This window comes from Chiloscyllium plagiosum, unplaced genomic scaffold (assembly GCF_037043375.1).
Source record: "Chiloscyllium plagiosum isolate Xiang-an unplaced genomic scaffold, Cpla_swu_hap1 HiC_scaffold_2, whole genome shotgun sequence".
Classification (NCBI taxonomy): Eukaryota; Metazoa; Chordata; class Chondrichthyes; order Orectolobiformes; family Hemiscylliidae; genus Chiloscyllium; species Chiloscyllium plagiosum.
In genome coordinates this window covers 13,935,056-13,961,764 of record NW_028270140.1, presented here as the reverse complement: position 1 = coordinate 13,961,764, position 26,709 = coordinate 13,935,056, and the positions used below count along the sequence as shown (strand labels likewise).

The 26,709-nt window shown below is 37.7% G+C and overlaps 1 protein-coding gene across 1 annotated transcript in view; it reads right to left on the bottom strand.

The window, feature by feature from the left end:
* Positions 1 to 26,709, bottom strand: part of zcchc7 (zinc finger, CCHC domain containing 7) — a 282,762-nt gene that overhangs the window by 83,810 nt on the left and 172,243 nt on the right. The window contains exons 3-4 of the mRNA XM_043719649.2: positions 14,222 to 14,265; positions 11,793 to 11,900 (exon numbers count right to left, since the gene is read on the bottom strand). Of these exons, the coding sequence (XP_043575584.2) occupies positions 11,793 to 11,900; positions 14,222 to 14,265 (152 nt within the window). The remainder of the gene's footprint in view (positions 1 to 11,792; positions 11,901 to 14,221; positions 14,266 to 26,709) is intronic.

Below are 26,709 nucleotides of genomic sequence, written 5' to 3'. Positions count from 1 at the left end.
AAAAGGCGATTCCATCTTAATCCACTTAAGTGCTGCATAATTTTGAAGTGCTTGACTGAATTTGTGGTTTTCTTCACATTCCCAGAGAGGAGTTTAACACAGGGATCACTAGCAATTGCAACTCTGTTTTAAACTCTGAATTTTCAAAGTCTTAATTAATAAATCTAATCCACAACATTAAATGATCAATATGATATTTAATATTTTGCAATCAATGTAATGGTTTATGAATGGAAAGGTGCTGCTCAACAGCAAGCAAAGATTTGCACGAGTTGTTCATTGATATTGGCACCAGCACTGAGGAAGAGGAAGCCTGTTCTGATGGGATGGGCTACACTAAATCACACTGGGACCAGAGGCCTGGCAAATTGCATAACTAGGGCTGCCGGACTTTAAATTACACAGTGTGTCGGGGTGGGGGTGGGGGTTCAGCTACATGGAAAATTACAGAAAAAGTTAAAGGGTAGGGGTGGCAATGTTGAGCAGAGTTACTAAAGTTTCCAGAACAAGTAGTAGAGCTGAGGGTATGGAAAATGTCAGGAACCTAACTTCAGGCACAGCAGATAAGGTTACAACTATGGGAAGGCTGCAGTCAACACAGAACTCAGGGTGTTGTACTTAAATGCACGCAGTATACGAAACAAAGTAAATTAGCTTGTTGCACAATTGAAATTGTGGTTATCACAGAGACATGGCCACAAATTTAGAGGCGTATCCTGATATATCTATACACACATATATATAATAGGATATATAAAAATATCCTAATTTTAAGGAGTTTCTAATGCTGATATTTAACCTGTTCCATTCATAGTGGAATTGTTTTAAGGATCAAAGAAAGAGTTATGATTCCTTTGGGCTAATTAGGATTATTGTGAATAACCTGTACACATACATTGCAAATATTCAGCATTATTCTTCTTTAACTTTAAAGAATAGCCAAACGTCAATTAGATTGTAGAGTTGTGAACTAAATATCCAAGGATACACATTCTAACAGAAGGATAGGCAGAGGGGGCAGAAATGCCTTGCTAGCAAGAAATGAAACTGATCGATAGCAAGAAGTGATAATAGGGTCAGAAGGTGTAGAATCTGTGTGCGCACAGTTAAGAAAGGAAAGAAGACCCTGATGTACAGGTGCCCTAACAGTAGTCAGGATGTGGGGAAGAAAAGGCATGTAAGAAAGGCACCAGTACAATAATCAGGGGGTCTTCAACGTACAGATGGATTAGAAAAATCAGGTTAGTCGCAATCTCAAGAAAAGGAATGCCTACAAATTGGGGTTTTTTTTTGGAGCAGCTTGTGATGGAACCCACTAGGAAACAGGCGATTCTGGGTTTGGCAATGTGTCCTGAGGCAGAATTGATTAGGGAGCTTAAAATAAAGGAACCCCTAGGTGCAGTGATCATAGTATGATGAATTTATTCTGCGGTTCGAGAGTGAGAAGCTGTAATCAGACCTAACGGTATTACAACTGAGTAAAAGTAACTTCAAAGACATGAGAAAGGATTTGGCCAGAGTCGATTGGAAGGGGAGCCTAGAATGGAAGACAATTGCAGGAGTTTCTGGACGGAAGTTGGGATGCACAGCAGAAATTCATCCCAAGTAAGAAGAAACATAAGGGGAAGGCGAAGCAATCATGGCTGACAAGGCAAGTCAGGGGCAGTACACAAGTAGAAGAGAAAGCATACAATGTGGTGAAGATTAGTGAGAAGCAACGAATTAGGAAGCCTTTAAAAACCAAAGGATAATGAGAGAAACAATAATAGGGAAGATGATGAAATATGAAAGTAAACTAGCTAGTAATATAAAAAGAAAACTTGCAAGAGTGTTTTTAGATATATAAAAGGTAAGAGAGGGGCAAGAGTGGACATTGGACTACTGGAAAATGTGGCTGGAGAAGTTCTAATGAGGAACAAAGAAACAGCAGAGGAATTGAACAGTTACTTTGTATCAGTTTTCACAGTGGACGACACAAACAGCATACCAGACGACCACGTGTAAGCAGGTAGAGGTGAGGGTAGTGGCCATCACTAAGGAGAAGGTGCTGGGGAAGCTGAAAAAGTCTGAAGGTGGATAAATCACCTGGACCAGTTGGATTTCACCCCAGAGTTCTGAAGGAAATAGCTGAGGAGACTGTACAGGCATTGGTGGCGAGCTGTCAGGAATTACTGGAGTCAGGCAGAGTCCTAGAGGACTGAAAAATGGCTAACGAAACACATCTGTTTAAGAAGAGAGGGAGACAGAAGACCAGAAACTATAGGCTTATTAGCATGACCTCAGCTGTTTCTAAGATTTTAAAGTCCATCATTAAGGATGAGATTGTGGAGTACTTGAAAGTACGTGATAAAGAAGGGCCAAGTCAGCATGGCTTTGTCAAGGGGAGGTCATGCCTGACAAATGTTAACATTCTTTGAAGAGTTAACAAACAAGTTAGACTAAGTAGAGCCAATGGATGTGATATATTTGGATTTCCACAAGGCCTTTGACAAGATGCCAAAGAGGAGGTTACTAAATAAGATAAGAGCCAATGGTGTTATGGGCAAGATACTCGCATGGATAGAAGATTGGCTAACTGAGAGTAGAGATAAAGGGATTGTTTTCGGTATGGCAGCCAATAACTTGCGGAGTTCCACAGGAACTTAGGACCACAACTATACTTTATGTATTAATGGTCTGGACAAAGGAACCAAGGGCAATATTGCTGAGTTGCAAATGAAACAAAGATAGGTGGAAGGATAGGTAATGTTGAGGAAGCAGGGAGGCTGCAGAAGAACTTGGACAAAATGGAAGAGTGGGCAAATAAGTGGCAGATTGAATACAAGTGTTAAAGTGTGAAGTTGTGCTCTTTGGTAGGAAGAACAGAGGCATTGGCCATTGTCAAAATGGGGAAAGATTCTGGAAATCTGAAGCACAAAGGGGCACGGGAATCCTAGTTCAGGATTCTTTTAAGATTAACATGCAAGATCAGTTGGCAGTTAGGAAGGCAAATGCAATGTTAGCATTCATCTTAAAAGGGTTAGAATACAAGAGCAGAGATGTACTGCTGAAGCTGTATAAGGTTCTAGTCAGCCAGGCAGCATCCGAGGAGCAGGAGAATCGACGTTTCGGGCATAAGCCCTTTGTCAGGAATGAGGCTCTTCAACTCTGACCTCCAGCATCTGCAGTCCTCCTTTTCTCTTAAGGTTCTAGTCAGACCACATTTGGAATCTTGTGAGCAGTTTTGGCCCCCAAATGTAAGGCAGAGCATGCTGACGTTGAAGCAGGTTTACAAGAATGATTTCAGAGATGAAGGGCTTGTCAAATGAGGGGCAGTTGAGGACTCGGTCTGGATTTCAAGTTCAGAAGGATTTTTGGTGGGGGTGGGTGGGGGGATCCGATTAAAAAAACATATAGAATACTGACTGGCCTGGATACAGTGGATGTGGAGAAGAGGTTTACATTAGCAGGAGAGTGTAGGAATAGAGGTCATACCCTCAGAATGAAGGGGCAACCCTTTAGAACAGAGATGACGAGGAATTTCTTCAGCCAGAAGATGGTTAATCTGTGAAATTCATTTATGCAGAGGGCTATGGAGGCTAAAACATTGAGTGTATTTAAGACGAGATAGATGGGTTCTTGATTGGTAAGGGGGTCAAGGGTTAGGGGGAGAAGGAAGAGGAATGGGGTTGAGAAACATGAGAGCCATAATTGAATGGCAGAGCAGACTCAATGGTCCAGATGGCCTAATTCTGCTACTATATCTTCTGTCTTATGGTTCACAGAAACTATAAGCTAATTCTTTTGATGTGAACGTCCCCCATAGAAGACTTAAAACTGGATAACAATTTCTACTGCTTTTGCCCACTGGTAATTAAAAAAGGATAAATAAAGTTAGATATGTAGATTATTGCTCATTACTTAAGTTGATTACAGTTTTATATCTCAACTGATCAGAACCTACAAATACAAAGTTTTCTAAATTATTGACATAATTTAATGATATTTTTGAGTAGATGCAATTATGGGAGGTAGATACAATGAAAAGTAATATGATAATCCTTACTCTATAATTATAAAACTAATATTTCTACACTTTCAAATTTACAATATTACATGAGATTCATAGTATGGAGACGGGCCATTGAACTCAATAGGTCCACACCAGTTGTTTTTGCAACACTTGAGTCTCCCTAATCCGCCTTCATCTAACCTCAATATATACTTCCATTACTTGCTCCTTCATCTAGCTTTGCCCTTAAAATGAGTTCACCAATGAAAGACATGCTGGAATGCCAAAAAAAAAGTCCTGAATTACCTAATGAATTTATTAGCATCAATTTATATTAATTCTGACCTTGCCCATCAGTGGTAGCCACCTTCTTGATTTTTACCCTTTATATCCTATCATAATCATAAAACTGTCTTCTCTTTCCTAGAGTCAAGAGTCCTAGCTTGGTCATACTTTTTCCTTTCAGGTATAACCTCTTAGTTTGGCATCATTCTGAGAAATTGTTACAACATCGCCAGTGCTATGATACTTTTCTTACAATGTGGAAGCCGGAACAGTACACAGTAGTCTAGATGTGGCCCTAACAAGGTTCTATGTTTAATATTATCTCACTTCTTTCCATTTTTATCCTTCGAGAAATGGCTTTTTGTTTTAAAACTCACATTGCTACTTTTACTGATTTATGCATCCATACTCCCAGATCCATCTTGTTTAAATATGGTCTCTGTGTTCTTCCTCTGAAAATGTACCACATTACATTTATCTAAACGGATATTCATTCTGGACAAACTGGCACTTTACTCACTCCCAGCCAGTCCAGCAACATTCTGCTGATAATTGCTGTGATGTTTGCTATTTAGGAATGTAATCAACACAAGTTGGAGCTCAAACTCTGCTCTGATGTCTCATCCCGAATCTCCTTAGGCTTGTGGTTCTCAATGCTGGGCACCTCAAACAACTAATCACTTTTCTGTTGTGTTGTGATGAAGGATGTTGATTTTTATTCATGATGTGTTCTTGCCGTGTTCGATCTTCGCTAATCCTTGTATTTCTACTGTGCATTTGGGCTTCCCACTGTTTTGGTGAGAATTATATTTCAAATGTAGAGAACAGTCAGAGTAAAGACCATTGTATCACAGTTGGCTCTGCTATTAAGGGCAATAGGAGGAAGATGAGGAGTAGTAATAGTGATAAGAGAATCTACTGTTAATGAAACATAAGGCATTTTTGTGACCAGACACCTTGGGAGCAATTTTCCCTTTCCCAGAGGTAGCTTAGAGAGGAATTGAGAAGAAGAAATCACTGGATGAGTTGGCCTTAAAAGATATTCACCCATTTCTCGCCATCTCACCAATTAAGTGCCAGGCAAGACTTTCTCAACTCACTAGCCACTAAGCCCTTAAGTTGTCAATTAATGGTTACTTAAAGGCCTCAACTTTCCAGCTTCCCAATTTTCTGCCTTCCCAAAATGCAAGAAAAGCGGTTGGTTTCCCAATCGAGTAACCAAGAGTAACCTGCCTACTGGGTTTAGGTCGGATCTCCATATGCCCCAATTTGGGAACAATGGGATACATGGATGAGATAGCAAGGAATGGCCTCAAAGCCAACCCCTGTGCTTCTCAGTCACAACGTCTCATTTCCCAGCTCCCTGTCCATTAAGCGATCCTCACCATGAGAGAAGCAAAAGACCCACACTCTCATCATTAGGTCCCCTAAAGAGTAAGTCTTAACCAATAATTGTTAGGTCACAGAAGCTGCCAGCCTCTGCTCAGTAGATTCTGGTAAGCCACTAGACCAGTGTTGAGGGCTATGATAGGTCAAGAAGCTCATTGATCATCTCTTAACAAGCTAATTGGGAAACAATCTGGCAAGCTCTCATGGCAGTGGCCACAGTGACTTAGTTGACATCTAATACACCCATCCCCAAAACAGGTCTGGAAAAGGGAAAATTGTAGCCATAATCCAATTGATAAATTGTCCCACTAGTGCCAAGATCAAGGATGTCACTGAGCATCTGCAAAGCACTCAGAGGTACAGGTGAACAGCTAATTCACTGTACAAAAGCAGTAACAATGACATAAGTAAAAAATGGAATAAGATCCCGCAAGGTTATTTTAAGGAGTTAAGAGACTAACAAGCAGGCCTTCAAAGATGGTAATCGCTAAATTATTCCTAATGCCACCCACCAGTCAGTGCATAGAGAGGAAGATAGATTAATGCATGGCTGGAATGATGGAGAGAGATTTAATTTGATTTATTGTTGTTTTAAGTGCTCTGCAGGCAGATCGTACCATATAAAGTACATCAAGGATAGGAGTTTGGATCGTTCGGACATTGGGACCTATACAGGTTGGATGGGTTGCACCCAAATAGAGCCTGACAAATGTCCTCATCTAGAGTTCTACTGATGCTGTTGGGGAAGGTTACAAATGACCGTTTACCATGTAAAAGTCAAATTTTTTTAGATTATTTTTTAAGGTTAAAGTTATGGGGTCTACTTTTACATGGATACTACTTTTGAGGGGCTAAAATGCATGCTACAGTCCAAAAGCAGGAGCCTAATTGATCTCCAAATGAATTTAAAAGATGAATTACAGTAATTTCACGAATGCTAGAGGAATTGAGCTCAGCTGAGCAGCACACAAGAGGTGGTTGTCACCTGATTCTGATGCATCTTAAAACCTTTTGCGCCAAATTCTTCCATTCCCTCAGTTTTCTCTCATCTACTGTTGTTTTAGTTTTTCAAATGAACATTTTAACTTTTATTTCTGATAAAAATGTTATCAGACATTTGACTCTCATACAGACTCACCAATCAACAAAACCGTGAGAAATCATCAACAGCGGCACAGTAATTATAGTGAAGTAAATTCATATACCAGTAGGACTATCTTGCACAGGAAATAATTGTGATAATCTTTGTAATTATAGTGCTTGCTCGATAATGAATTTAAGAAATCCATAGTTTAACACTGGTGTGAATTGTGCATCAAAAAGAATTCATTTCCACATCGTAATTTATGTACAGGATAATACCTTGACTCATAAATGTTGATCTTTTATCTGTAAAAAATTAGGGTTGACATTTACATGAGATATGGACATTTCCAATTTTTTCGCCAAAAATAGGGGATCGACTTTTAAATGAGATTGACTTTTATGCAAGTATATACAGTAACTTGGTCAGGAGCTAGGAACTGGAGTCTAGCATTAGGAAAGATAAACAAGGTGCACAAAAATCTGGAAGGGACAAATACCTCTCAAGTATTTTGAGTGTAGTAAAACTGTTGAGTAACGTAGCAATATTAATATCAAGTTTAAAATGCACACAGTAAATGCTCAAACTTAGTGACCTGCAGTTGCAAGTAGTCATGTGTAAATGTGATGTAATAGCAACAACACAGAACTGGCTCAAAAAGAAAGGGGTCCAGGTCATAAATATCCCAAGGTCTTCAGGAAACGTAAGAAAGTGTCAGGTAATAGACTTGCCAGTAAAGTTGAAGTCTTAAGAATAAAAGGGCAAGAGGGAACACAGCACTGTATGAAGTTGGTTGCATGACAAGAGTGAGCGTGGTGGTGAATAGTTGCTTCCCAAACCAGAAGAAGGTATGCAGTTGGGACACTTCGGGATTGATACTGAATATGATCAAAGTGAGTTCAAGGCACAATTTCAAAATTTTCAGACAGCATAAGCAACATTGTGAAGTATGAGGATAATGGTGATAAGACTCTGGCTAGAGACTGAAACATAATTCTAGTCCCTCTTAATCTTCACGTCCCTCAGTAATCTTGGATGGATCCACACTGATGAATTATAAAATTTAAGCATAGCTCATCTTCCCTGTATCAATTTTAGCTCATCCTGCATCTCACTGCCCCCTCTTCAACTGAGCAGAAGGAAAAGATAGAAAGCAAAAGGAAAGGGAAGGAAGGAGAAGGAAAAGCAAAAGGAAGGAAAGGCAGCACAGTAGGACATTCCACCTGCAGCTCCTCTGCTCAGCCCATTCTTTTTCTTTTTTTTCTCTCCTCCCTTCTTTTGACCTCTGACACTTGGCTCTGGCCTCCGACTCTCAGCCTCTGAGCTGGGGTTGGCAGTCAGTGGGGACCCTGGCAAACAGCAGCCTCAGCGGGGACCACTGGCAACCAGCAGCCCAGCGCAGAGCATAACGGCAGTGGCCCAGTGTGGGAGCAGGAATAGTGGCCCAGACCAAATTGTGGCAGCAGCCAGCGGTCAGACTATATGGAGGCCCCCGCATTGATCTGCTGCAGACAGCCGTTGGAGAAAGATTGTGATGCTTGTCTTTTTAACTTTTTGTTTTGCTGACCGATGGTTATATAGTTATAGCTGTAATGTAACTTTTTTCTATTATGTAACTAAGGATTGTACCATGTACCTTATACCTAAGACAGCGCTGTCAGTGGCAACCTATAAACTTTTCACTGTACTCATTTGAGTATGTGATAACAAAGCTAATTCAATTCAAGAAGGAAAAGCAAAAGGGAAAGGGGGAAGGAAGAAAGAAAGAAAGAAATGTTGGTCGAATGGTTGTGGGAGTCAACTGGAGAAAAAAAGCCGTATGATAACAACTAAACATCAAAACAAAATGTGCACCACAGAACAGTAGATAAATGGCTTATTCACCTGAGGTGAAGACAGTGTAGTTAAAGCAGTTAAAGGAAAGAAAGGCAATATAGTGTGAGTGCTAAGGGAGCAAGGTTTAAAAACAGAAATATTGTCAGCACAAGTGGAATAATTGTAACAGAATGTGAATTAAGAAGAGATTATAATAAAAATCAGGTTGAGGCATTAATTAAAATCAACATCTTAAACAAGCTATTAATCAGATTCAAAATAGGAGAACCTTTCTTTTGAAAATGGACTGACAGACAAGACATATTGCTTGCAATTCCTGCGCCATGTAGAAACTTCAGGATACTTCATCAGTCACGGGAGAGTTTCTTCATGTCAGAATCTTGAGCTTGAGGGGGAGTTGGAGTCAGTGCAGAACAGCAGGAAGGAGGAGAGTTTCTGGATTGTACATTTCACAAGGTAAGCACCCCAGAGGCACAAGGAGTTCAGGATAGTAGGTGGATGGGCATTTGAAAGAGAAGGAAGACCTGGGAAGTGCAGAGGTCTCTGGGGTGTGTCACACTCTTAGTGTTAGAGACTGCTGGAGACAGGATACATTAGCAGAAAACAGAATACATAGGACAGAACAACAAAAAATGTAGCAAATGCCACAAAGTTGCCCCTTTTTTCTTAAAGCTGTTCCTTTTCTCAAGGATACACTGTGCCTGATTTTTTTCAGAGGGGTCATAAAACACTCTGGGCTCCGAAACAACTGGGTTTGGTACAGAGATAAAAGGGTACTGACGGCCTTTTTGTTTATACGTAAACAGATTAGACTTTAGGCCAAAGCTTTTATGTTTTAGAAGTAACCTGTATAAGTGAATCCAACTTGTGAATCCAAGGAAAGTGATGGGACCACATGGAGTACCAGGACGTGCACTCAGAGCACGCACAGATCAACTTGCAGAGGTCTTCTCGGACATCTTCAACCTCTCCCTGCAGCAGGCCACTGTCCCTGCCCGTTTCAAGAGGGCCAACATCATCCCTGTGCCTAAGGCTCATGCAGCATGTCCCAACAACCACTGCCTAGTGGCCCTAATTTCGGTGGTCATGAAGTGCTTTGAAAAGCTGGTCATGGCATTAATCAACTCCAGCCTCCCCCCTACTCTTGACCCACTCCAATTTGCCTATCAGACCAACAGATCCATGTCAGATGCCACATCACTTGCCCTTCATTCCTCCCTAGATCATCTGGACACCAAGAACAGCTATGTAAGAATCCTACTCATTGACTACAGTTCAGCCTTCAACACTATTATCCCCTCGAGACTTATTACTAAACTTAGTGATCTCAGACTAAGCCCCACTCTCTGCAATTGGAGCCTCAGTTTCCTGACCCACAGGCCACAATCAGTAAAGATTGGGGACAATATTTCATCCTCACTAACACTCAACACTGAAGTCCCCCAGGGGTGCATATTCAGCCCCTACTGTACTCACTGTATATCCATGACCGCGTTGCCAAATACCAGACTAATGCCATTTACAAGTTCGCTGATATCACCATCATAGTCGGTCAAATCTCAGATGGTGATGAAACAGACTACAGACAGGAGAAGGAAGACCTGGAAAAATGATGCACTGAGAACAATCTAGCTCTCAATGTCGGCAAAATCAAGGAACTCGTTATTGACTTTCAGCAGGATGTTACTTGTGTCCCCCTATACATTAACAGCATGGAGGTGGAATGACTGGAGTGTGTCAAGCTCCTGGAAGTGGTCATCCACAACAAGCTTTCTTGGACTCTTCATGTGGATGCACTGGTTACAAAGGCCCAACAGCCTCTCTTCTTCTTCAGGAAGCTGAGGAAACTTGGCATGATGGCGAATACCCTTGCCAACTTTTATAGGTGCGCCACTGAAAGCATTCTGTCTGGATGTATCACTACCTGGCCTGCTGCAGGGAGAGGTTGAAGATGTCCGAGAAGACCTCTTCAACTGTACCATTCAATATCGGAGACAGTTAGAGAGAGTGGTGAACTCGGCCCGGACAATCAGAAAGGCCAACCTCCCACCCATAGAATCCATCTACCAGGCCCGCTGTCAGGAAGTTTATCTTCAAAAAGAACAATCAACATATGAAATGGGCTACTGATAAAATAGTGGAGGTAAAACCCTGGAATCACTTAGAACAATTGGATACTGAAGTGTAGGGGCTGTATGATCATTCTGGATAGATGAAGCAAAATGGACTGAATGACGTTCCCTTACTTTAGCTATTTTGTGAACCAAAATTGAATGATAAAGCAAGTTGAAAAATTAGAAGAGATTTTCCTGGGTGCAGAAAATAACAAAATTGGGCAGGTTTTTTTTAAACCAGCACGTGTTGTGCCTTATCTACCATATGAAACAAAAATGACCTCGCTCTCCACAGCAGTATGGAATCAGAGAAACAGTCAGAATTATAATGGCAATTTACTGTAATGAACAGTAACATTTCTTCTAAGCCAGTGCTTCCCAAATATTTTCCTGTGAGACTCTATTTTAATGTTTCAGAACTTGTGCGACTCAGAGGCAGATTGGGGCATTAGCTCCTGAGCATGGTAGAAGTAGTTCATTATGGTGGAATGGTTTAATCATGAGAGTGCTCTTTGCACAATAAAACTACCTTTCAAAGACTTTTTTTGCAGTATCAATTGAGCGTCAGAGATCTGTTGGTTAGACCACACCCTCCAAGAGAAAAAAATGCAAATGTCAATGGATCACAATGCTGTTAGCATTCAATCTTAGCTACAAGGGTTTTGTGATGCATTGGTGATGCCCTTACCTCTGGATCAAAAGGTCTAGTTTCAAGTCCCTCCTGCCCAAGATGTGTATCACATGTCCAGAGCCACCACTGCTGGTCATCTATTGATAAGGCTGTCATCCCAAAATCTCATATTAAGGCCCACAGTTTGAGAAGGCCCTGTTCTAAGCTGTATAGGTGAACAGTCATGCAGCAATTCAGAAATTATTTTGCAGTGCGCCAAACCAACTTTCTATTCAAGATGTAACTGCACAACAATCTTAAAGGAACAGCACATTAGTGTTGCACACAGGGAAAACAAAATTAAAGGGAATGGCATTAGCAGAAAATTCTCAGCATTTTAAAAATCATGCATTAGAAAACAAGTTCATATTCTTCATTGATATTAATATAAAGGACAATCTGTTTCAAATATCAAGCTATTACCTTTTCAGATGGGCAGTTTTTGGATATGTGCCCCAGTTTACCACAGTTCCGGCAGTCCAAGTTTTTATTTGATGTATAGTAACGATTGCGATGTTTCCCAAATAATGGCTAAAAAGAATCAAAAAATAATTATTAATAAGACATGAAACATGGTAAAAAATATGTTAACATCTAATTTTATTCCACGATTATTCTCACAAGCCTTTACGTTTTTTTTCTTCTCTGAAGTTCTTAATCTCAGAGGACCATGATTCCAAATTGCCAATTCTTTACCTTTGAGCTTACAGAGCAAGTGTCAATAAGCCATTTGATCATAAAGGTCACTACACTGGAACCCAAATCAACTTTTGTCCAGCATTCATAGGAAAGCACTGGACAGAGGCAACCACTCTTTCAGAATCAGCAACCTAAAATGTTGTCTCTGCTTCCCAATCAGAAACCAGCAATAACACTCCAAATGCAGCTTCTCAGACACTGAAGCAGTCCATATTCAAATGCGCAAGTCAGGAATGTGACGGAATATTTCCCACTTGCCTGGATGGGTGCAACTCTAACAACATTCAAGCAGCTTGATTCCATCTAGGACAAAGCAGGCTGTTTGATTGGTACCATATCCACTCTCTGTTTGTACTATCTACAAAATATACTGCAGAAATTCACCAGAGATCCCTAGACAGTACCTTCCAAATCCACGACCACTTCCATTTGGAAGAACAAGGGCAATAGACATACGGAAACACAACACCTGCAATTTCTCCTTTAAGCTCCTCACCAGCCTGATTTAGAAATACATGATCACTCTTTCACTGTCAGTAGGTCAAAATTGTGGAAATCCCTCCCCAAGAACATTGTGGGTCAACCTACAGCACGTTCAAGAAAACAGCTCACCACCAACTGCTCAAGGGCAGTCAGGACAGGCAATAAATACTGGTCAGCCAGCATGACCATGCCATGTCCGAATAAAAAAAAAAATGCAGTCCTGGCTTAGATCAATTAACTCTTTACTGATTGTATGATTGACTTGCCAGCTTTCTGGCATGTTTGATATAGTGCTATATGAAGTGATGCTTTAATCCATTAGCCCATTGAGCCGGCTATAGTATCAAATATAGTTAAATATTTATAATATTTAACTAAACAAACCATGGATTATAGATTTTGATTTCAGATTTATATAAACATAATTCATTGAAACATTATGTCCAGAAAAAACTTTTATTAATGCCTATCCAGTCATATAAGAGACAAGTACTTTCAGAGTACTGTGTCATTAGGGCACTATTGCACAATGAGTTTTTACAGAAGTACTCCAAAAATGGATTGGTTTATATTTGAAGGGTAGTCAAAACATTAATCTGTTTCACAATCAGAATGTGAATTCTTTACAGAAACTGTAGAATAGATGCGTTCTCTCACCAGCTATTTTCACATTTTATTAATCCTGTGTTCAGTTATCTTCTTGTTCGAAGATTTCATCTGTTTTATTGTGGACTCACAGTTTTCCTTTTGATAATGCTCATCATCTTCTTTGACTAGTTCCTCTTCAGTTACTGATGGTACCCAGTTTCCTACCTTTTATTCCCTCATCACATTGTTATTATCAAATAATTGTTCTCTTGGTAAGAATTCTTTTACCAGTTGCCACTGTTCTTGGTTTGGATTAAAAAAGTGAAGAGAAGTAAAAGAAAATCAAAAAGAAAAGCAGCCTAAGGAAATGCTTGTAAAATGTAACGATACAAATAATTTTGTGGAGAGCTTATAAAAACCCAAGTGTGATAACAAAGACATGATAATGGCAGAAAAAAAGCCGAATAAATATATTATTAAATAAATATAAAAGAGACAGCAAGGCTGAGTGTAAGTTAAATCTGAAGAAAGCAAAAGCCAGAGAAAGCTCATTTGTTTAATTTTTAATTGAAGGATGCAGTTTGTTTTAAATGGGTTCTGGATTTATGCCATAAGTCATCAGTACACAGCATTCACTTCGAAAATTCAAAATTTTTCTAACGTATGTTCCTCTACAAACTTATAAATCTAGAAAATAAAACTTAATTACAGCTCGGCTGGCGAATCTTCAATAGGAAGGGAAAGGGCTGCTTTTAGCAAAACCTAGGCTAAATACTTATTAACTGAAAATTACAATCATTATCGTTCACTTAATCCACAAACTTATTTTTAAAATAGCTTTTTAAATACTACCTAGCAAAGCATTAAAAAAAAAGCTACAGTCCAGCCTTCAATTTGCACTCATTAAGACACTACATTTTTCTAACTAATTGATTGCAAAACGAGGATCTTAATGTATATCACAGATTTATCATTCCACCATGTGAAAATAGAAGAATACAGAATAGGTTGATTTTCATTACTATGTATTTTAGTACAGGCATAATTTTTAAAAACCTTATAAACAGGATTGATCAACTTACCTTTAGGTCTTTTTCACTGATGGACCACTGTTTATGAAGATCACCTAAAACAAAAACAATGGTTCATTAAAATTAAGCCCACAATTTGATTTTTAAAAATTGTTAGTATGCTTCACAACAATGATTCCAGAGACAACAACAAACTTGAAAATTTCTAGATTAATATGACAAGACTCACTGAGGTTGGTACATAACATCATGGAGGCAGAAAACATTCACAAACTACAGTACAGGAATAATTTATCACCATATTACAAGTAAAAACTTGCAAGTCACTTTTCAAAGCTGCTTGTTTTTAATCATAAAATAACATTTAATTGAATAATCTACACCACAGAACTGAATTATTGCAGCTGTGCTCATAGAAGACGACAGATTTTAAATGAAAGTGCAGATTACAGAAACAAGGTAATTTAAGACATTCCGTAAAGGAAAGACTGTTAGAAACAAAACAAAGACAATTCTGATTACTTTTCACTTCAGAGTTAAGAACTCAAAAATTTCAGCAGGAATATTTTAATATGTATTTGCTTTAGTAACTGTGGACAATTTCTGTATACAAGTCTATCTACATGCAACATGCCCAAATTCACACAAAGGAATACTATCTATAATGTGGCATAATTACTACTGCTGGTTTTGTAATATACATACGTAACTTAATAAATCAATTCATAAAAATACCATAGACAAGCATAAATATTTTTATTTTCTAAAAAAAATCAGTAAAATTGCTCTCCAAACTGGACTCTTGAACAGTATGGACTGAAAGAAGATCCTTGTTTAGTGGTCGTCGTACCTGGATTGGCTCCATATTTGTTACATTTTTGGGAGCTCAAATATCAATAGAAAAGCAACTCAACACGTAGTAAAAAAATCATGAAATGATTGTGCTCGGCTAAAACAAAATCATAAATTCATCTTTGCTGTCAGCATTTACAGCATTTTGCAGGGTCAAAACGGCAAGAATCCCTGGGGCAGAATAGCACCTCTATATATGTGAACAGAAAATACATATCACATGTCTATTGGTGTTATAAATTGCTGTAAATGAAAAATGGCTATTAAGAGTCAATGAAACTGAACCATTACAAACCAGAATTTCTTTCAGTGATTTCAATAATGAAAATTTATCAACACAGAAAATGTAACTTCTGCTAAAACTGAACGTTTCTAACCACATATTTTAGCAACATATTGGAGTAAACAGTTTGCTAGCATGCGGAACAGACTGGCAAGCGGGCAAGAATAAGGCATGTTGTCACAGCCTCATTCAGTTGTATGAGATCCACACACAATTGAAGTTGTACATTTTTCAATAAATATTTGACATATTTCTGTAAATGAACAAAAAAGATGGCCAACGACATTTATAATGTACATTGATTAGGACTTCTCAAATAAACAGTATCTTCCAAATTTGTTGCAGCAAAATTTTATAACCAAATTACTGGTTTGAATATAAATATACTGTTTTGAAAAACATTTTCACAATTAAAAATTTAACATTCATACAGCTCTTTCATCACCTTCTTTGGTAATCGCACAGTTTTGTTTTTAAACAAATTCATTCTCATTTTACATATTTATGAATAAACAAACTAAAAATGATGGAGACCCCAATTTAGCCTGGTATCAGTTCAGCTTCTGAAAAATTGGGAGACTCACAAAGAACATTAGGTACTTCTTAGCTTTTCACCTTGTTCAAAAACACTTTACTAAAAAGCTAACATTTAAAGAGAAAAAAAGTGAAATGTAATGCTTTCACCAGTTTTCACAACAAACTATCAAAATATGGAATGAAGCAATATTTCTATGCAATAACACTTAAAACAAATGCTACCTTCATGGGCAAATACTATTCAGCCTCATCTCAAAGGACATTACAGAAAGGCAAAGGTGATTGTTGAATATCATACTGCTGAAACAGCAATTTTTGAGCATCTGCCCTCTTTTGAAGCAAGATAGAAAGAAGTCACTGTTTCTATTAATTGCCCCCAGTAATTACAAGAATTGACAAAAAAGTGCATTTTAATGACTTTTTATTTTGGGTTCTGGGATTTTTTTAAATTCATATTTTATTATTTCAAGAGTGAAAACAGAACAGCTTTGAGTACTTTAACATAACTTTTATATTTATTATCTAACAGCCAATAGGAGCTTACCTATTTTCATCACAAAGTAAACTTACTTAAAGGTAGCATTTCAAAACTGTAAACATTATGTTCGAAACCATGTTTTGCGCACACACACATATATACATATTCACAAAGGGTGATTATTTCCTCTCCAAATTGTTATGTTTCTCATTTATTGCAACTAAGGAGACCCTGAACTCTTATCCTTGTTTGTGTCTCTCTTTTTGCTTGGTTGTCCATGACCTTGCGAGATGAATCTTCTGAGTGCTTAGTGGGGTGGGGGGGGGGGGCAGGGGGACTTTCTTCCTCTCTTTGCCTTTTATTATTCATATACGTAACTGCAGGGTTATGTAACACTAACCTTGCCTTGGAAAGAGGTTTTAATTTTGGTCATTCTCACATCTGAAATTGCTAGCCTTCTAAACTTGCATACAACATTCGTTCTGTATTATTGGAAACAACTGCAAATCAAAGGGAGACAAAGAAGTTCAGCGTTCAACTGTTTCTCCGGTCCAGTGGGCAAATATTCATCCTGAGGAGGCCTCAGAAGGACGGCTGATCTGTCACTTCTCAAGATTTCTGCAGAGCCTGGACTATGTATGAGACAAATATTTGCAACTTTGACATTATATCATCACATCTGTTAGGAGGATATCATGCTTCCTATCTGGATGAAACGTTTGTCACTATACGGTTGATTACTTGGTAGTAATGGCCTCAATCTAATTGATCAAGAATTCCTTCAAAATACAGTGAAAATTATATTTCAAAACTGTGCAGCATCACCTGAATTAATATTGTAATTATTATGCCACGCAAAACATACATCACAACAAATCACACAAATAAACAGTGGCACAAATATTCACTTCCCACTCCCAAGTTTCTTATCTTAGCTGCCATACTAATTCCACAAGCTCCTTATAGATACAGAAAATTGTCAATAAGGACTCTTCTGCTCTTCTCATGAAACTGCTCAAGGTTAGGGCCAAGGTGTAGGCACCTAGTTGTTTTTTTCCAGTCACTACTGGAGAGATGAGAATGTCACAAATAAAGGGAAAGATTTTTTTTTAAAGAATGCTTGCTGACAAAGTGGTTGTATGTCTTCAGGTATGAAAACATTTAATTTTATTTGGACACGAAGCACACCTGTGTTTTGTTGATAAACATTTCAAGAGTCCTGTTCATCATTGCATATGACTAATTTTTTCAGAAGGTCCCACCCAATATGATTATATGTTTATTAAATAGTTAATTTGTCAGCAGATCTCCAGTTAATGTAATTTGCTGCATCTGTAATGAAGCATGTAGCAAAATGCACCCTTGCCCTAACTAACTAGCAGTCTGTGTCCAGCATTTCTGAATATAAAAGGAAGTACTGCACGCCTTCTGCCAATCACACTAGCTCTGCAGTTCAAAACATGACCTATTACATTCTACATTCCTGACCACTGCATTTAGCGAATGACCCAAATATTTTAGACTATTTGGTCCTTGCAGTCCTTATTCTGGATATTGAACAATTTCTCTTGAAGTGTTGCCATTATGTTCCACATTTCTTGCATTTGTTGAAAAGTTTCCTATCATTATTGCTTCAATGCTGTTTTTATTATATTCATTCATATAATGTTAAACTGTTGTTAAGTATGCTGATTAAACGGAAATCATAAAGAGTAAAGAAAACGCCTATTTTACATCACCTATTTTATTTATTTCCCATTGCTGTACAGAATGTTTAAAGTAGGGCAGCTACAAGAGGCTTACCTTGACTGTCAAATTTCTAATCATTAGCCACAAACAATAATGTTACTTATGAAATAAGACCTCTACAGTTTGATGAAATAAAAAGGTATGAGTAAAACATCACTACGGAGATTAATTTAACTATCTAGAAACATTTGCACATTTTAAAAAATTATACTGCATTCAATGGCTCTACATTACACACAAAATCGGCAGAAAATGACAGACATATGGAACAGGTCTCTGTAAAATCTTTTCAAAACCTATACTTGATCACTTAAAACTTGATGGTTTTTCCAAATGTGAAAATGGAAGTTGCACTATTTTTATCCATTTTTCAGCAATTTAATATAAATTTGCACAAAAAACAAACCACAATGTAGTCTACCTACTTTCTCCTAACTATTTTCAGGTATATTTTAGGGCAGTAACATACCAGGCACTGACTATAAAATCCATGTTGCCAGCACTAATTCTGTACAGCTACTCTACAGTTTTAGTCTTTATATTAATATAGATTTCAGCCCACTTGAAAGTTATAATCTGAATTCAAATTCTGGTAAAGTAGTAAAATGCAACAGAACTTCCCCGATTAAACTTCATACATCAAACTGAAACCCTCACAGTGATTATGTATCTTTGTGTGCTGCAGAAAACAGCCAATTCCAATGACTAGCTAAGTTAGATTTTAAGGTTTAAATCTGGTTGGTCACAGTGTGTTTTACAGTTACTGTGCATTATGCTTTGCTCTTTATTAAGCTGAATGGAATTGATATATATCATGGTTATCCACCTAATGCTTCTTTTGATGTCAGCTTAAATAATTTTGGGAAGACTAAGATGACACTTTGATCCAATTTTCTGAATAGCATTTGCTAAGAATTGTAAAATAATTTAATTTTCTGCACAGCAGGATAAATTCAAGCCTTTCTAAATCATATTGAGGAAGAAGTGTCCTACCAAAAGCTTCCAAACAGAAATAGTTTTACCAGTTGCCAAATGAAGGAACTTGACAACTTCAAGGTAAACCTGTTCCATAACCTCCTATTACTTTCCTATGTTAAACATTTTGCATAGCAGACACATGTGATGCCAAGGCATATTGTACTTATGGACACATGCAATAGCATTATTCCACCATATTAGGAACTAAGTTGCAACCTTTCATCTGGAACATCTATATTTACCAGAAAACCTTGCATGGATCCCGTATGTTTAAATGGATAAATATTTATAAAGTAACTATGACGATTTAGATTTCATGCTATAACATACCATAAAGTTACACAGTGACTAAGGTGGCTAGATTTATTTCTGTAAAGGAACATATTTCTCCAGAAGAGAAGTATGTCAATACAATATAAGATTATTATGGCTGGTGCTCCTTTATGGAGCTTTCAAAATGCAGCTTTGACAGGTGAAACAGGCCTATGGTCAAGTATTGGAAATCACCTCATGGTTCCTTCTTAGCTTGAACTGATGAATTTGACAAAACCCTATTGGTATGATTTAGTGATCTGAACATTTAAGACTTCTGACTGACCAAGTCATTAACTCATGTCAGTCTGGCAGCATCTTCACAGATGCTGCCAGACCTGCTGAGTTTCTCCAGCATTTTCTGTTTTCATTTTAGATTTCAAGCATCCACAAAGTTTTTGCTCTTAATTGACTCAGAGTATGAGACTAGTAGTATGAGAATAAATAACAGTAGCTGAAAAAGGCACTACCACCAATAATGTGGATCAAACTAACAAAGGCACAAATTAAAATTAGTCAGTGATATGAATTGAATATTTATATTTAGAAATTGAGAAAAAAAGCTTACATACTGCAAAGTGGAAATGAAACTAGAAATGGTACTTACACAGCAAATTTGCCCACACCTGAAGAGGAATGTCCAATCATGTATACCTAGGATCTGCAGTGCTTATTTCTACATTCATACCATAAATATATTTAGAGTACTGAGCTCAAATAATTTAGATTTTAAACAATTCATAACAATGGTGTTTTATGTTTAGCTGCATTTTGACCCAGATTACTCAATGTAACGGTAGAGGACTGTGTTTACTTTGGATCATCCTTTTAATCTGGTAGAGACAGTGTACTGTAAAATCTACAATGAAATGGGGTGAAATCAGAACTTTGCACAACTGAGAGGGCCTTCCCATCAACATGTATAGGTGGGAAATTTGGGTGCCAATCATTAATGGTTGATAAACTCTGTTCTTATTTCCAATATGCCCACTAGCAGGTGAGGTTTCTTGACTATAATTAATGTAATCTAAACTTAATCTTTCTCTTTGAAGCAGGTTAAAATAATGCATCAAAACCAACTGTACACTTAGGACTTAATATATTTATTGCTTGTTACATCACAAGTCAACTAAAATAAATTACAGTGTTCTAGTTGTTAAAGCATTTTTCCACAAATTGTTGACAGCTTTCTATGTGAAATTTATAACTAGTAATCACTTGTTTGTGTTTCAATAAAATAGTACCTAAAAAGAGTAAATCATATTAACTGCTTTGCAACAGCATATCAGACCAGACTGTATAATATCATGTTTAGTGAGGAGTGGTAAGTAAAACCAAAATGGCATACTAATTTTTGCTCTTGGATTTAGTAGCGTTAATTATTGTATAGAACAAATAGTTGTCTCAGCATTTTTAAAACCAAAAAGCTGTCTCTTCTTTTGTAAGGTTCCAATATATTTGGCTTTGATAATTATTTATATTACATGCCACCATGTATTAACATATGAAATATTAACAAAGATATTGGTTTCTTCCAGAAACCAGAAGAGTTGACAATTGTGTTAGATTTTCAAAACTAGTGTTATGAATGGATAATTTTGAATAAAACTTTGATTACCATTAAGATTTAAGCTGCACAATTAAAAGAACAGAGAAGTGTGCCACCATGAATAACGCACCTTTATTTCTTCTGGTCATGCAGACGTCATTTGACGAGACATGCTTATGGGTTGCGTATAAACAATGCAAGCCAACTCTTCATATGTACATTTCCTCTTCCATCTAAACCTTACCTTTGCTTAGCCTCTCTACAGGAGGTTCCAGCTGAAATATGAAAAATATTATGCCCAAAAATGAGAATTACCATTCAACATACAGCTTAACTGAACATTGGTGGAAACGAAAAACATTTTTACTGTTCCATACACAATTTACTTATCATTCTGATACAAAATTTTTCCCACCTACAAAATGCATTAGGATTATGAAAAGGGTTGGTTGGTGAAATAAGAGAAACAAAATGAGCAATCCAACCAATTGGTCAGAAAGCTATATGTTTATTTGGAGTTTTCCTTTCACTCAGTCAACCTATTTTTTTTGTTCAATTTGATTTCAATCTAACAAACTGGCAAGTTGCCACCAATATAGCTCATTCAACAAGATAAAAACAACTCCTGACTAACCAGGGCTATTCCTCATTTATTAAATCACATTGCTGGTCAGATCCAAATTTTGACATTTAGGGAACATACTGTGTACAACATTACAAATCAATGCAGATAGACAGCAGCTAATGAACTTGAGAGACTTTTCTGCATGTGTACTGCTCAACTCTTAACGGTGTTGTTACTGCAAAGTAACACAAAAGCTATGGGGAAAACACAACTTCACAAAATCTTTTTAGCTAAACTATACTCACTTTCAAATATCAGATTTTCTAAGTCCCCCGTACCTACCTCACTGTTAAACAAAAGGTTGTCCTGATGATCCATTTTTCTGCAATTCTGTTAACAAGAATGGGTCTGTCCACTCACATCCACACCTGACAATCATATAAATGAGCTCCTTTACAAGAAGCTCCACGAAAAAAAAGATGAAGACGATACCACCCTCCTGGTACAATGCAGTAATCCCCTAGCACTACTGAATGACACATGCACATGGGTAACTTCCTGAATCAGGGTCACACTGGTTGGATTTGATTCAATTCACTGACTCTCTGTAAAAGACAATGTAGTGCACTGTGTAAACAAGGACAATGTTCACTTTGGACCCACATAAATTAGTCCAGAATGAAATACTTTAAAATGCCATACAGATGTGGATTTTGTCGATTCAGACACTCTAAACATAGGGTACAAAGCTTTTCAGTCTTCAATATATTTATAAACATACCATTTCATTTTCCCTAAAACACCAAATTCTCCTCTTAATGTGCAGTGAGAACAAAATAAATTGTTTAGGAACATATTACTGGCATTTGATACTGGCATAAACCATGGAAATATATTTTGCACTTTGGTTAAAACAGCTGAAGAATTTGACTTGGCAGTGTAGTTTAAATTTGTAAATGCGAGGCCAAGAACACCAGGGCAAACTATAGCTTTTGTATGTTAGAACAAGTATTATAAACTAGATATAACATTTGACTAAACTCAATGACATATTCAAAAAAATGTTTTATAAAATGTGGACATAGAATGAAAGGGACCATGCATTCCCTACATTCCATGACAATCTTTCAAAACTTCATTGACCTTCGGTGTCAAAATCCAACAGTGATGTTCATGCAGACTGGCAAATTCAGAATCATACTAGAATGACAGGGTGGCCTTGGTCTCAAAGATCAATGTTACATTTAAAAAACAAAGCATCATCTTCACTACACATCACTACTTTAGAGACCACAGAAATGTGAAATGGTCAGTCCAACCATGTAGGCATGGGAGTTCTTTACATAGCTCATGCACTCTTCATTTTAATGTGGGATCACAGAGTGCTGAATCATGCGTGTAGAAGCAGCAGAAAATCAAACTGATAGTCAGGAATGTAAGTCGTCACTTTATACAAAACATAAATAAGTTAATATTAGATTTATGCATTACGCACATGTACCTATCTGCCATGGCAGTGCACGGGGAATCAAAAACAAGAGTACTGAGTAAAACAGGTGGCAAAACTGGAGGTGAATTTGCACAGAGGTAAATGAGTTCTCATTCTTAAGTAATATATTGTCTTTATTTCATATATTCCATTACAAATTTCTTATGTCCACACATTATACTGGGATTTCTTATTTAAGTACATCATTTTATAACCACATCCTCTCACAAGTGGCGGCACTGTAACATCTGGGAGGACTGGATAATTTCAATGTGACAAAGCTTGCATTGGAAAGTGTAATTACAAATGTTGACAATGGATTCTTCAAGACGACTATTGTCCAGAAGTGTGCAAAGACCTAAGACTTACATGCATATATACAGCATAACAATGAAATCTAACCAGAAATGAATATGCTACATTTAACTCATTGAACTGAAAAGCAACAATGCACAAAAGAACGAGCCATATCAGTGCAAAAGAAAGAACAGTGGATGCTGTAAATTTTAATCAAACACAGAAAATGGAGAAACTCAGCATCAGTGGAGGGAGAAAGAGTTAACATTCTGAATCTGATATGGCTCTTATTCAGAACCACAAGAGATTGAAAAGTGGTGCTTTTGACATACTTTTGACAGGCAGAGGAGGGGCAAGGGGAACAGATGGTGTGGAGGCCGAGTGCAAACAATAAAGGGCTTGCTGGCTGGTGTAAAAAGAAATAGAGGTGTAAAATAGGTGTAAATTAAGGTGGGGAAAGAGAGAAAATGGGTCTTCTTGGCTGAGAGCAAAATAAGAAAGACACAAACAAGACATGGGGATAGGGAGAAGAATGTAAGAAAAATGGAAGGCGTTAGATCACTGTCTGAAGTTACGAGGTAAAAACAATGACTGCAGATGCTGGAAACCAGATTCTGGATCAGTGGTGCTGGAAGAGCACAGCAATTCAGGCAGCATCCGAGGACAGGCAAAATCGACGTTTCGGGCAAAAGCCCTTCATCAGGAATCGTCTGAAGTTGTTCAATATGATATTGAACCCTAGAGGATGTAAAGTGCCCAAGAGGGAAATGAAGTGTTGTTTCTTGAGCTTGCATTGTGCTTTGCTGGAACATTGTAATAGGTTGAGGAAGAAATGTTAGCATGAGTGTGGAGTTGGGGGGTGGGGGGGCGGGGGGGCGGGCGGGGGTACTGAAATGGAAATCAATTGGAATGTCAGGGTCATTTCTATTGACATAGTGGAGGTGTTTTGCAAAGTGATCACCCAATCTGCATTTAGTCTTGCCAATGTAAAGGAGACTGCATTGTCAGTCGATAATGCAGTAGACTACATTGAATGAGTATGAGTAAAACATTGTTTGGTGCCTTGGACAGTGAGAAGGGGGATAGTGAATGTGTGTGCGTGTTACACCTTCTGCGATTGCATAGAAAGGTACCACGGGGAGTGAGGAAGTGTTTGGATTGATGAAGGAGTGGACCAGGGTGTCATGGAGGGAACAGTCCTGGCAGAAGGCAGACAGTGATAGGGAGGGAAGATGTATTTGGTGGTGGAACCCTGCTCAAGGTGGTGAAAATGGCAGAGGATGATAATTTGAATGAGGGGAACTGGTAGAGTGGACCGTAGTTTTAGTGATTATTCTCATACACATACGTGAAAGATTTTATTCCAAAACTGTCCCAAATTAAATAGCGTGAACTGGACTTGCACAATTCTTAAAATACGCATTTTTATATAATTTGCTACTTGGCTAACTTATAATGAGGGTGACAGTAAAAGTTATGAGAAAGATTATAACAACAAAAATTACTCAAATTAGAACTACACTCCTCTTAATTTAAAGCATTATGATTACAGCATTTTACCAGATACCTAAGTTAAGTATTATGATTGTTTAATATATCAATGCAAGTTGGTTTCTTCCCCAGCAAGAGACAACTGAATCTTTAAAAAAAAATATTTTTTTTAATTTTAAAGGTTTTGAGAAGGCAACCCATTTTTTAAGGTTGCCTGGCAAATCAGTGCGAAGGGTGCACATATTTAGGATTACTTGTGGAAGAATGAAGGGGGAAGTCAGGTTTAGTTATCTCACCTAGAATATAGAGATAGGAATTGAGGTATTAAAATAACACTTAGAATTAAATTGTGTAACTATTCAAAAAGATACAATATAAAATCTTTTGAAGAACAGTGAATGAGAAGAAACCGCTCCAGAATGTAAAGATAGAATAGGCAGAAGAGATTTCATAGTACAGAAGGAACTATGATTCTACAAACGATTTTACAAAGTAATATTACAAAGAAAAAACTAGATACACAACTTCAGTTACTTCAATTCAGGTGGAATTAAATACAAGGATAAAACAAAACCCATGTTAATACAGTAACAGGCATACTGTTAGCAGGGATGCAGTTTGTGAGCAATGAGCAATAACTAAATAAAAGTAAAACTCAAACTATTTGAACCTCTTAGTGCCGCTGACCTGAGTTTAAAGAATTCATGCAAAACATTTAGTATAACTACTTACAATTTGTAAGTATATATTAAAGGGAAAGATATGGTAGAATTGTCATCAATTTTATCATGGTTTAGTGAGTTTGTTCAGTGGGCAGCAGCACCACACAGACTATGAAGAACACATTTTGATTCACAGTCTGTGCTAATTTCATTTAGCACAATGGTGAGGATGCTACAAGTGTCCTCAAATGCCACTGGGCTAGGGGTGAGAAAAAGATTCAGACAGACTACCTGCTCTTAATCTCTATTCAGTGACCCTGGCTGGACATATGAATGCACAGACATTGGGTATAAACAGGATCAGGCTAAGCTGTGATGTTGCTTGCCTCAGCCTCATACAATCAAACAGGAGGCAACACTCATTGTCAATGCTACTTGAGTGAGGTGCTCAAAGGCAGAATGCTTTTGGAACTGTACTGTTAAGGAGTCAACAACTTCAAGTGGGAGCAAATTGGCAAGAGGAACAACTACTTCAATGATGTAAATTTTTGAAAAAAGCAATAGTTACTGCTCCAGAGTTCCACTATAATACTCCTCTATGCTTGAATAAAATCTCATGTAGAATGACAAAACTAAATTAGGTCGGTGTTGTGTTTTTGTTGTATTTTGTTTACAATCAACCATGAGGCTAAATAAATGACAGATTGTATTAATTTAAATCTAATGCAAGCTCTTGAATTTATACATCCTTAAAATGTGATTTATATAGATTCCAGAAGTCCACTTATATATTATGTAGATATACAAACATACAAAAAGAGCAGTTTTGTGTTCTTATTTTACACAGGAAAAAATGAAAACAATGCAATGCACTCCACAATCCAGGCTTTTGGGATGGTACACACTAGTGATCACACAATACTGATACACTACAGTTACCCCTGGCAACCTTCCTCAACTGTAACAATGCTGCCGTACAATAGCTTTTGCTGGGCTGCTTTCTCTTCAGTTAGCTAAACGCTTGGGGACCATCTGCGTCGGCATGCTTCAAAGAACGGCCTGCCTGTGGGCCTGTCACTCCGAACACCACCTCTCTGACCCCGACTAAATAGAACTTTCAATCCATTTTTGTCTTCCCTGTTGACTTCTCCTATTAAGGCAACCTTTTGACAAAGAAAGCGGAAGAGTGGGCTAACTGCACCCAAGAAAGGTGGTGTCTGATACATCTGAACACAAGGATTAGCAAGCCAATACATAACAAAAGATAGCGAAGGAAACTGCAGTAGCACAGAAAAAT